Here is a 12,919-nt window from a genome sequence, read left to right as displayed (position 1 = left end):
TCTCTGCAAGCGCATTGCACTCAGCCAATCAGAAGAGTGTGTGGGCGGAGTCTCTATAAGCACACTGCACACAGCCAACCAGAAGACTGTGTGGGCGGAGTCTCTCTGCAAGCGCACTGCACTCAGCCAATCAGAAGAGTGTGTGGGCGGAGTCTCTCTGCAAGCGCACTGCACTCAGCCAATCAGAAGAGTGTGTGGGCGGAGTCTCTCTGCAAGCGCATTGCACGGAGCCAATCAGAAGAGTGTGTGGGCGGAGTCTCTCTGTAAGCACACTGCACTCAGCCAATCAGAAGAGTGTGTGGGCGGAGTCTCTATAAGCACACTGCACTCAGCCAATCAGAAGAGTGTGTGGGCGGAGTCTCTCTGCAAGCGCATTGCACGGAGCCAATCAGAAGAGTGTGTGGGCGTAGTCTCTCTGTAAGCGCACTGCGCTCAGCCAATCAGAAGAGTGTGTGGGCGGAGTCTCTCTGTAAGCGCACTGCGCTCAGCCAATCAGAAGAGTGTGTGGGCGGAGTCTCTATAAGCACACTGCACTCAGCCAATCAGAAGAGTGTGTGGGCGGAGTCTCTATAAGCACACTGCACTCAGCCAATCAGAAGAGTGTGTGGGCGGAGTCTCTATAAGCACACTGCACTCAGCCAATCAGAAGAGTGTGTGGGCGGAGTCTCTATAAGCACACTGCACTCAGCCAATCAGAAGAGTGTGTGGGCGGAGTCTCTATAAGCACACTGCACTCAGCCAATCAGAAGAGTGTGTGGGCGGAGTCTCTCTGTAAGCGCACTGCGCTCAGCCAATCAGAAGAGTGTGTGGGCGGAGTCTCTCTGTAAGCGCACTGTGCTCAGTCAATCAGAAGAGTGTGTGGGCGGAGTCTCTCTGTAAGCGCACTGCGCTCAGTCAATCAGAAGAGTGTGTGGGCGGAGTCTCTCTGTAAGCGCACTGCGCTCAGTCAATCAGAAGAGTGTGTGGGCGCAGTCTCTATAAGCACACTGCACTCAGCCAATCAGAAGAGTGTGTGGGCGGAGTCTCTATAAGCACACTGCACTCAGCCAATCAGAAGAGTGTGTGGGCGGAGTCTCTATAAGCACACTGCACTCAGCCAATCAGAAGAGTGTGTGGGCGGAGTCTCTATAAGCACACTGCACTCAGCCAATCAGAAGAGTGTGTGGGCGGAGTCTCTCTGTAAGCGCACTGCGCTCAGTCAATCAGAAGAGTGTGTGGGCGGAGTCTCTCTGTAAGCGCACTGCGCTCAGTCAATCAGAAGAGTGTGTGGGCGGAGTCTCTCTGTAAGCGCACTGCGCTCAGTCAATCAGAAGAGTGTGTGGGCGCAGTGCACTCGCAATGAACGCTTGTTTGTTCACAGTCTGAACGTTCTTGTTTCCTTTCATTTATATTCAAGATCTGAGGTGAATTATCCGGTCGCTTTCAGTACAGCTATAAAGGTCACGCAAAATGATATTTAAACTCACATAAGACGCTATAAACACTAAATAAAGCACATTATCAGTACCTGAGATTATCATCGGCGTACTTTGTTTGTATGTTGTATTTCATCAAAAACTCTTATTAACATGGAAATGATTTCATTGCGTGCCGCAGCATCACAGCACATCTGGTTAGGACATGGTGTAAGAATAATAACTTAAATATCTGTCTTTTATCACACTAATCAATCGTGTGCTTCAGAAGACTTGACATATAGTGCATCAATTGTGCTGACTACTTAAAATAATTCATTCTCGGGTGAACTGTCCCTTTAAGGGTGATATAAATTCTGTGCTTTTCGACTTAAAAGCTCTGTTCTGCTGTGATGCCGACCTGTTACTCTCCTCCATGCTATTCCGAGCGATGTGGTCAGCCATGCGACATTGGTTTCTGTTCACATAGGGATTACTTCTCCCGTTTTAAAAAATGCCAATGCGACACATTCCCAGTGCATTCACACAGTGGCCGGGGGGAAGTGCAGGGGGCCGGCGTGATGTCATGCCATCAGACTTTGGTTCACGTCGCCCAAACAGGAAGAAGATCTCAGGCCACAGGCTATTGGATGAGAGTGGGATGGAGAATCAGATACTGGCTAATAAACACACAAGTGATGGGGAGAGAGTCTCAACACGACTGTTTGTGGTCTTTAAAGAGTTTTTGAGGTTTTTATTTTCACTACAGATTTACTATTTACTCTGTATGTGACACACTAATGGCCTTAAAGGGATAGTTCACCCAAAAATGAATCTTCTGTTATCATTTACTCACCCTCAAGTTGTTCCAAACTTGTATAAAGTTTGTGCAACAGACATGAATGATCCCTAAAATCATGTGACTTTGCTATTAATTTCAGTCAGACTTAGACTTCAGTGGCACTAAAAATCTAACCAGCATTTAATGATATGACATGCAGTTCCCAAGGAAATTTTCAGGCCGTTAGATTGTAGTAATGATTTTCCTTGACAGTCAGCTGAGGGATTTACTTCCTGTATTAAGTTGCAAGGTGAGGATTTTTTTAAGTTCTGGTTGTAATAATAATAGACTCCGCCCACACGCTCTTCTGATTGGCTGTGATTTTGGATTGATTTGGTTGCGAGTGCAGTGCGCCTACAGAGAGGCTCCGCCCACACACTCTTCTGATTGGCTGAGTGCAGTGAGCTTGCAGAGAGGCTCCGCCCACACACTCTTCTGATTGGCTGTGATTTTGGATTGATTTGGTTGCGAGTGCAGTGCGCCTACAGAGAGGCTCCGCCCACACACTCTTCTGATTGGCTGAGTGCAGTGAGCTTGCAGAGAGGGTCCGCCCACACACTCGTCTGATTGGCTGCGATTTTTAGATTGATTTGTTTGCGAGTACAGTGTGCTTGCAGAGAGGCTCCGCCCACACGCTCGTCTGATTGGCTGTGATTTTGGATTGATTTGGTTGCGAGTGCAGTGCGCTTGCAGAGAGACTCCGCCCACACGCTCTTCTGATTGGCTGTGATTTTGGAATGATTTGGTTGCGAGTGCAGTGCGCTTACAGAGAGACTCCGCCCACACGCTCTTCTGATTGGCTGTGATTTTGGAATGATTTGGTTGCGAGTGCAGTGCGCTTGCAGAGAGACTCCGCCCACAAGCTCTTCTGATTGGCTGTGATTTTAGATTGATTTGGTTGCGAGTGCAGTGCGCTTGCAGAGAGACTCCGCCCACACGCTCTTCTGATTGGCTGTGATTTTGGATCGATTTGGTTGCGAGCGCAGTGCGCTTGCAGATAGACTCCGCCCACACGTTCTTCTGATTGGCTGTGATTTTAGATGGATTTGGTTGCGAGCGCAGTGCGCTTGCAGAGAGACTCCGCCCACACGCTCTTCTGATTGGCTGTGATTTTAGATCGATTTGGTTGCGAGTGCAGTGCGCTTGCAGAGAGACTCCGCCCACACGCTCTTCTGATTGGCTGTGATTTTGGATCGATTTGGTTGCGAGTGCAGTGCGCTTGCAGAGAGACTCCGCCCACACGATCTTCTGATTGGCTGCGATTTTAGATTGATTTGGTTGCGAGTGCAGTGCGCTTGCAGAGAGACTCCGCCCACACGCTCTTCTGATTGGCTGTGATTTTAGATGGATTTGGTTGCGAGTGCAGTGCGCTTGCAGAGAGACTCCGCCCACACGCTCTTCTGATTGGCTGTGATTTTGGATTGATTTGGTTGCGAGTGCAGTGAGCTTGCAGAGAGACTCCGCCCACACGCTCTTCTGATTGGCTGTGATTTTGGATTGATTTGGTTGCGAGTGCAGTGCGCTTGCAGAGAGACTCCGCCCACACGCTCTTCTGATTGGCTGCGATTTTGGAATGATTTGGTTGCGAGTGCAGTGCGCTTGCAGAGAGACTCCGCCCACACGCTCTTCTGATTGGCTGCGATTTTGGAATGATTTGGTTGCGAGTGCAGTGCGCTTGCAGAGAGACTCCGCCCACACGCTCTTCTGATTGGCTGCGATTTTGGAATGATTTGGTTGCGAGTGCAGTGCGCTTACAGAGAGACTCCGCCCACACGCTCTTCTGATTGGCTGCGATTTTGGATCGATTTGGTTGCGAGCGCAGTGCGCTTGCAGATAGACTCCGCCCACACGTTCTTCTGATTGGCTGTGATTTTAGATGGATTTGGTTGCGAGCGCAGTGCGCTTGCAGAGAGACTCCGCCCACACGCTCTTCTGATTGGCTGTGATTTTAGATCGATTTGGTTGCGAGTTCAATGCGCTTGCAGAGAGACTCCGCCCACACGCTCTTCTGATTGGCTGTGATTTTGGATCGATTTGGTTGCGAGTGCAGTGCGCTTGCAGAGAGACTCCGCCCACACGCTCTTCTGATTGGCTGCGATTTTAGATTGATTTGGTTGCGAGTGCAGTGCGCTTGCAGAGAGACTCCGCCCACACGCTCTTCTGATTGGCTGTGATTTTAGATGGATTTGGTTGCGAGTGCAGTGCGCTTGCAGAGAGACTCCGCCCACACGCTCTTCTGATTGGCTGTGATTTTGGATTGATTTGGTTGCGAGTGCAGTGAGCTTGCAGAGAGACTCCGCCCACACGCTCTTCTGATTGGCTGTGATTTTGGATTGATTTGGTTGCGAGTGCAGTGCGCTTGCAGAGAGACTCCGCCCACACGCTCTTCTGATTGGCTGCGATTTTGGAATGATTTGGTTGCGAGTGCAGTGCGCTTGCAGAGAGACTCCGCCCACACGCTCTTCTGATTGGCTGCGATTTTGGAATGATTTGGTTGCGAGTGCAGTGCGCTTGCAGAGAGACTCCGCCCACACGCTCTTCTGATTGGCTGCGATTTTGGAATGATTTGGTTGCGAGTGCAGTGCGCTTACAGAGAGACTCCGCCCACACGCTCTTCTGATTTCAAGCAACTATGCAGATGTTTAAGAGATTTAATGTTTTTCTTGTTCTTCCAATAGACATGTTTGGTTTTATGTACTCTTGTTTGTATAATATGCTTATAATAACCTAGCAGCAACAAACTAATAGGTAAATAAAGATGGATAAAGCAACTGCAACGCTCAAATGCAGCGGTGAGATGGGAATTTCTCCAAATGGATTCCCACAAATCTGAATGGAAAAACACTCAACCTGAATATGCTAAGAAAAGATCTCTGTAGTACTCTAGTGCGCACGCACACCAGCTCAGCAATAATTCTGAAATACTTTTTTTGGTTGATGCATATATAAATATACCCTACAAACGTTCTCTCATTCACACACACTATGTTTAGCCATTGTTCCTCTCCATCAGTAGTGTGAAGTGCATGAAGCTCCCAGGAGGGATGCTGGACAGTTGCCCTAAACCTCTGGCTTTTCTCTCCCTCTGTATATGTGTGTGCAGGACTGAGCTTGCATTCTGTGGCTTTTTATGGGCATGTTCTATATTTGAGCCGGTGTGTGTCTGTGGCCTGGGTCACGTGACGGCCTGTCACTGGATGAGGAGTGTTTGTGTGGCCTGTAGACCGCAGCTGTGTCTCTCTAATTCCTCTTGTAATTGAGTTGTTCACCATCAAAACTCACCGTTCTGGGACTTCATGAGCAAGATGTTTGTTCTCTGTTCAGAGGATGTTTATCTATATATTAATTGTTCATCATTTTGAATCTATTATGTAAATTATACATTCCAGAGTATAATGTGTCCAATTATTTATAAAATAGATTTGCTTTTAAGTTACAATTATTCTATTTTATTTTATTTATTTTGTCTGTTCAGAGGGTATTTACCCATATTTATGATATTTATATTGATATTGATGTTTATCCTGGTCATTTTGATCCTTTTACATAAATTATATCTAATAGAACTAGTTTGTGTCAAATTATTTATAATATATTATATATATATATATATATATATATATATATATATATATATATATATATATATATATATATATATATATATATAATTACAATTATCCTATTTTGTTAAATTACACAAAATTAAAATAATGTTATTTTAAATAAATTAGTTTTATAATATGATTTTTGAATAAATTAAAATGTGTTTTTTAATTCATTTAAAAAAAATTGTTCTTTTTTTTTTCTATTCTGGGGATATTTATCCATAGAATTCATAAACAGAATTCATACAACTAATATTTGTCCAAATTGTATATAAATGAAATAATACATTATTTACTTTTAAATTTGAATTATTGTATTTTATTAAATTACACTTATTTTATTTTATTAAATTACAATTAAATATTATGTTATTTAAATAAATTACAATTTTAAATAATTTAAATAATTTAATAATATTTTTGGTCTTTTTTTTTAATGTTCATTTTAATTGGTGGTCATTTTGAACCTTTTACCAATTATGCATAAATAAAATGTAGTTTTATTTGTTTGTTTGTTTATTTATTTACAATTATCTAATTTTATTCAATTAAATGTTATCCAATTAAAATGATTTTATTTAAATCAAATGACAATTATTTTAAATTAAATGTAAATTATTTTATTTAAATTAAATTAACATTTATATAACATGTTATTTAAATAAAATAATAAAAACATAATTAGGTATTTTTTTGTCTGTTCAGAGGATATTTGTCCTTATCTTAATTCTTGATCATTTTGAAACTTTTAAATAAATGATATCATCCAGAGTTCCTACAGAATCTAGAGATTAATTATTTATTTTATAAAAATTACAATTATGTATTTAAATCACAAATTTATATTATGTAAAGGTAGTAGTAATAAAAATAATTTAAATATTTGGGCAAAAATAGCATAGGTTAAGTGCACACTTTAAATGTGAAGCAATCCTATGCAATCTCACTTTCTCGCGGTGCGATTCATAATCTGCAGAGAAAGCTCTTAGCTCTGGTCTGGCTCCATTCATAGCTCAGAGATAGGCAGGCTATTTCTGTCCCTCTCTTTGGCTGAGCATGATGGGAAGGGAAGTTCAGAACGATTCTGCAAAGGTACTTGCTCTCCGGTCAGTGTCTTAACAAGGGTCGTAATGTCAGAGTACGGATGAAAGAGGCGCCTTTGTTCACAGAAATGAAAATCATGCGTGTGTTGTTATGGGAGGAATTTATGTAAATAGGGTTTGTCTCTCTCTTTCGCTCCCCCTCGCTCTTTATCACTTTCTGTCACACAAACCCGCGCAACGGCAGCCAAACAACCTCCACAGTTTGACACCACAGACCAATGATGAGTCACAAAACAGTAAATATAGATGAATAAATACACAGTGTGCCAGCATACACTGTCTAAATACACACTGTCTGACTTGTTTACTTATCTCTCACTTATTTGATGAGGTTGAAGTAAGGTCAACAGTGATTTCGAGCACATGAACGAGTCTGACTAAAAACAAGAAGTGGTATTTTTAGTCCGTCGTCTTCATTCTCCCACCGAGTTCTTATGAAACGCACTGAAATGGTGGACATGGCAACTGCTGGAACACAAGCATAAATACAAAAACGTCCATTTAACAAAGGAAACAGTGTGTTCCCTCTCCTCCGTGTTCAGAGGTAAACTGTAAACATCAGTACAGGACCGGGCCTTACAAGGCGAGGGGATCTCCCATCATCACGGGCTGGAATGCCGAGTGGGAGGGAGGTGAAGCTCGCTGGACGTTTCATTGGAAAAAACGGTCCCACTATTAAAAGTCCGCTTGGGTGCCTCTGGCTCGGTGTTTTTCTCTCAAAGCCCAGTGAAATCAAAATTGGAGTTGTGTCGCTTTTACAGTCAGATTTAAAATCAAACACATTTAAAATCCACATTGTTTACACTTCATTTTTAGGTGACAGTGTAATCATACAAATAAGTATTGAGAAATATATCATGTGGCAGGAGGATGGTGACAGCGAATAGACTACATGAATTTTGTCTTAAATATGACTTATAATTCCCCTTTCACAAGATGTAATAAAGTGTCTCCAGAATGTGTCTGTGAAGTTTCAGCTCAAAATCCCCCACAGATCATTTATTATAGCTTGTCAAATATTTGGGTGTGAGCAAAAACACGCCGTTTTTGTGTGTGTCCCTTTAAATGCAAATGAGCTGCTGCTCCCGCCCACTTTCCAGAAGAGGGCGGAGCTTTAACAGCTCAACAAAATTGGAGAATGTCACGCAGCCAAAATGACGACGGTGTTCAGCCTTACATTGTTCAAACCGGAGTCGACACTGATGGAGAGACTCAGGAAGAAGTTACAACTTTTAGACGTTTCTGAATGGTTAGTGGATAAATTGATGTAGTTGCTGTGGAGTTGATTCAACTCATCCACTAGCATGTGCCGTCATGTTCATCTTTTGTGCAAATCCAGTGTTAAGTTTGTGAAGCAGTCCGGCGTTAAATGAACAACACTCTACTACAACAACTCTTCCTCTTCTCTAAAGCAGCCCAAACATGGGTTTATGTAAATGTTAGGGTTTGTGATGTCACTAACCCGGGAAGAAGCTTGTTGTAGTCCCTAATAGCCGTTGTTGTAGTCCTTAAAAAGTGATTTCTGTAAAAGAAAATATCTCCCTTTACATTGAACTTTGAGCATCGTAACTGCACATATGTCCACTCTTTTAAACTAATATAATATAATATAATATAATATAATATAATATAATATAATATAATATAATATAATATAATATAATATAATATAATATAATAATATAATAATATAATATAATATAATATAATATAATATAATATAATATAAAAATTTTTTTTGAGTAATTTGGTCCGTTTTATGCATCATGCATTTTTTTTAACAGACTTACTGCTTGATGCAGTGTTATTTTAGTATCACTTGCTATGTTTTTCTTCAAAGTTGTGAATTTAACCTGTGCGCAAAATTGGAATATCGCATAAAACATTTGCGAATAAAGCAGTGTTCATTCTGATGACAGACTTTGACTCAGGCATTTCAGAACCACCAAACCAATATTTGAGATGCTGTGATGAGGCAAAGTCACTCATAAAGACTTAACTTGTTTCATTACTGGATGAATCAGTGTTTTTGAATGAATCTGTTGAGTGAATGATTCAATGACTCACTCATAAAGACTTCACTTGTTTCATTACTGGATGAATCAGTGTTTTTGAATGAATCTGTTGAGTGAATGATTCAATGACTCACTCATAAAGACTTCACTTGTTTCATTACTGGATGAATCAGTGTTTTTGAATGAATCTGTTGAGTGAATGATTCAATGACTCACTCATAAAGATTTCCTTTGTTTCATTACTGGATGAATCAGTGTTTTTGAATGAATCTGTTGAGTGAATGATTCAATGACTCACTCATAAAGATTTCACTTGTTTCATTACCAGATTAATCAGTGTTTTTGAATGAATCTGTTGAGTGAATGATTCAATGACTCACTCATAAAGATCTCCCTTGTTTCATTACTGGATGAATCAGTGTTTTTGAATGAATATGTTGAGTGAATGATTCAATGACTCACTCATAAAGACTTCACTTGTTTCATTACTGGATGAATCAGTGTTTTTGAATTAATCTGTTGAGTGAATGATTCAATGACTCACTCAAAGATTTCCCTTGTTTCATTATTGGATGAATCAGTGTTTTTGAATGAATCTGTTGAGTGAATGATTCAATGACTCACTCATAAAGATTTCACTTGTTTAATTACTAGATAAATCAGCGTTTTTGAATGAATCTGTTGAGTGAATGATTCAATGACTCACTCAAAGACTTCGCTTGTTTAATTACTGGATGAATCAGTGTTTTTGAATGAATCTGTTGAGTGAATGATTCAATGACTCACTCATAAAGATTTCACTTGTTTAATTACTAGATAAATCAGCGTTTTTGAATGAATCTGTTGAGTGAATGATTCAATGACTCACTCATAAAGACTTCGCTTGTTTAATTACTGGATGAATCAGTATTTTTTAATCACTTGTATGAATGATTCAATGACAAATTAATTTTTTCACAGTCTCTTCTCACCACCTACTGGTGTAATGATGTAATTGATACAATCGATACAATCGCATCAAGTTACTTTCAAAAGGTGATTTACTCTATTTTGATCACTACTGTAGACATCAATATTTATATCCAAACTATGAACTTCTTTCCCAGTACTTCTGTGATCATTTGAACATTTGTAACACAGAAATAATGGTACTATGTGGTTGAAAAGACTGTTTGTGAAGTTGTTTCATACCTATACATGACAACGGCTCTCTCTGGATCAGAACACACATCTGAATGTTTGCTGTGATCGTACTTGTTAATGGTTTAATAGACACAGGCAAATTGTTGTAATTTAGGAATAAGATCGTTTGGGTGTTTGAATTGTGCAGCTCTAGTTTTTTCATATATTTTTTATTTCTGTTAACTTTTATTTCAATGTTTATATGGTTTTAGTTTCATTTATAACCCTGGTTTTATGTTCCACAAATGAACCTTAACTTTTGATTGATGAACTTTTCCGCTGTTATTCCCCATCAGACAGAGCTGGCCGACCTCCTCAGACCCCTCTCCGAACAGATCCATGAGGTCCAGAGCTTCCGGGAGAAGAACCGCGGCAGCAGCCTGTTCAACCACCTGTCTGCCGTGAGCGAGAGCATCCCGGCTCTGGGCTGGGTGGCTGTGGTGAGCGTTTCTCTCTGTGGACGGACCACTTATATGCTGCATACTAACATACAGGATCTAGACTAACATTTGAGAGCAGCACCAAGTTCTACAAATGGTGGCACAAGCAACTGATTTGATCGCACTGGGGTATTAACCCTTACGCTGTGTCAAACTCTGTAACGCCTTTGAAGTTCCCTGTCAAAAATTGCTTGTAAATCGCTTGTTTTGCTGTTATCACCAAATATTCGATTTTGTCAACTTGTTTTCTTTCAATTAGGACAGGTTTTGTATTTCTTTTTGGAGCTGATTAATTGATCTGAGCTGATGCACCTCAGTTTCTGAGTGAAGAAGCATTATTTGTGGATAATATTGTCAATATTTCATGTTTTATTGCATATTGACAAAATTATCCACAAATTGAAAGAAAACAAGTTGACAAAAAAAGATCAAATCCAATATTTGGTGATTAAAATAGCATAATGAGAGAGATACAAGCTATTTTTTTCAGGCCGAGAACACCACAGGTGGGGAAAAAATACCCAAAGAGTACAAAAATTATCCAAAAAATTGCTGTGTGAGCAAAGTCAGTAAGTTTTAAACTAATGCGATAACATTAATGTTTTCAAAATGACCCGAACACAACAATAAGGGTTAATTACTGTTATGTTTCCTCTATTAGAAATGCACATTTGACAGTAATTTGAGTTGGGATGCAGATGTAAATTTGTTTCATCAACAAAAAAAATTAAAGGGTAAGTTCACCCAAAAATGAAAATAATATCCTTTATTACTCACCATGTCGTTCCACACCTGTTAATCTTCGGAAGGCAAATTAAGATATTTTTGATGAAATCTGATGGCTCAGAGAGGCTTGCATAGCCAGCAATGACATTTCCTCTGTCAAGATCCATTAATGTACTAAAAACATATTTAAATCAGTTCATGTGAGTACAGTGGTTCAATATATAATATTTTGGTGCACCAAAAAAAATAAAAAAATAACGGCTTATATAGTGATGGCCGATTTCAAAACACTGCTTCAGGAAGATTCAGAGTGTTATGAATTGAAATATGCTTATGTCTCTACTCTTATTAAAATTAACCATTGGTCTTCCATAGTATAATGCATTTATAGATCATAGCTTGTGGATTCAGTGGTATTTGTTATGAAAAACAGTAGCGTAAACATACAAATGCACAAAAACTGCTATTGCTTAATAACAAAAATACTGTAATTATATTACTTTGCTCCTTTAATACATTTAATACGTGTCAACATTAATATTATAATAAAATTCTATATGAATATCGCACATTTCTGCCACATTACCATATTTCGCAGTTAGTGTCACTACAGTTAATGTTGGTGATTTGTGAATTGAAAAGCCTTCAAACTGGATCGTTGTGGCTCAATGTTTCTCCTGTTTTCAAGAATGTCAGCGCCGTCTTTAAACTAATTAAATAACCAGAACAGTGCAAACATATTTAGGTTATATAACTGATCCGGAAAATACCTGGTTTGACTTTTGAGTCTTTGCACATTCAGACTCAGGCGTGGTTTGGTGCTAGTGATAAAACTTCAAACAACATCACATCAGGCATATTTCCTTTGATTGTGACCATCGCTGAAAGGACCACCAAACTGATACTTGAATTTGTATTTGTTTTCTATCATGTAAACTCTTCTGATGTCTTCATGCCGTGGATGGCTGTATCTAATCTCTGGACTGAGACAGATCTGGACTCTATCATTTTCTGCTTTAAATTACTGCAGCTGTTTACAGCAAAGGTTCAGAGCTGCAGTATTAGTGCCTGACTCTTTTTTCTGTGCTTATTATTTAGTTTTTATGAGTACACATGCTGCTTTGACCATCTTTTGACCCTTTGTTTTCTCACTCTCTGTCATGCAGTGTCAGAAACCAGGGCCGTACGTGAAGGAGATGAACGACGCCGCGATGTTCTACACCAACAGAGTCCTGAAAGATTACAAAGACACGTTAGTGCATTGTTTTTGTGTTTATTTAGATCAGATATGTTAATGAGAAATGAATAAAAAAATGGTTTATTTGTTCACTTAAAAAATGCAATTGAAAGTTCCTTGTGTCTGCTGACCGCAGCGACGGCCGCCACGTGGAGTGGGTTCGTTCCTATCTGAGCATCTGGACTGAACTTCAGACCTACATCAAGGATCATCACACCACTGGCCTCGTCTGGAGCAAGACTGTGAGTGTTCTGGAAGTATAATCGTGCAATTAGCACAAGTGTTGTTAATCAAAAGTATCTCTACATTAACAAAAGGAAATCTGTCCTTTTCGAGGAGGTGAATGTTTTCCATGCTAGATATTGTGTTTCTG

General features: G+C 40.0%; 1 protein-coding gene across 5 annotated transcripts in view; it reads left to right on the top strand.

The window, feature by feature from the left end:
- Positions 1 to 12,919, top strand: part of cap2 (cyclase associated actin cytoskeleton regulatory protein 2) — a 44,622-nt gene that overhangs the window by 19,885 nt on the left and 11,818 nt on the right. For all 5 annotated transcript variants that reach the window (XM_067411267.1, XM_067411264.1, XM_067411266.1 and 2 more), the window contains 3 exons: positions 10,440 to 10,583; positions 12,476 to 12,561; positions 12,683 to 12,788. In XM_067411267.1, the coding sequence (XP_067267368.1) occupies positions 10,440 to 10,583; positions 12,476 to 12,561; positions 12,683 to 12,788 (336 nt within the window). The remainder of the gene's footprint in view (positions 1 to 10,439; positions 10,584 to 12,475; positions 12,562 to 12,682; positions 12,789 to 12,919) is intronic.

Source organism: Chanodichthys erythropterus, chromosome 15 (assembly GCF_024489055.1).
Source record: "Chanodichthys erythropterus isolate Z2021 chromosome 15, ASM2448905v1, whole genome shotgun sequence".
NCBI lineage: Eukaryota > Metazoa > Chordata > Actinopteri > Cypriniformes > Xenocyprididae > Chanodichthys > Chanodichthys erythropterus.
Note: the sequence above shows the minus strand (reverse complement) of the source record. Positions and strands in the feature narration are given on the sequence as shown.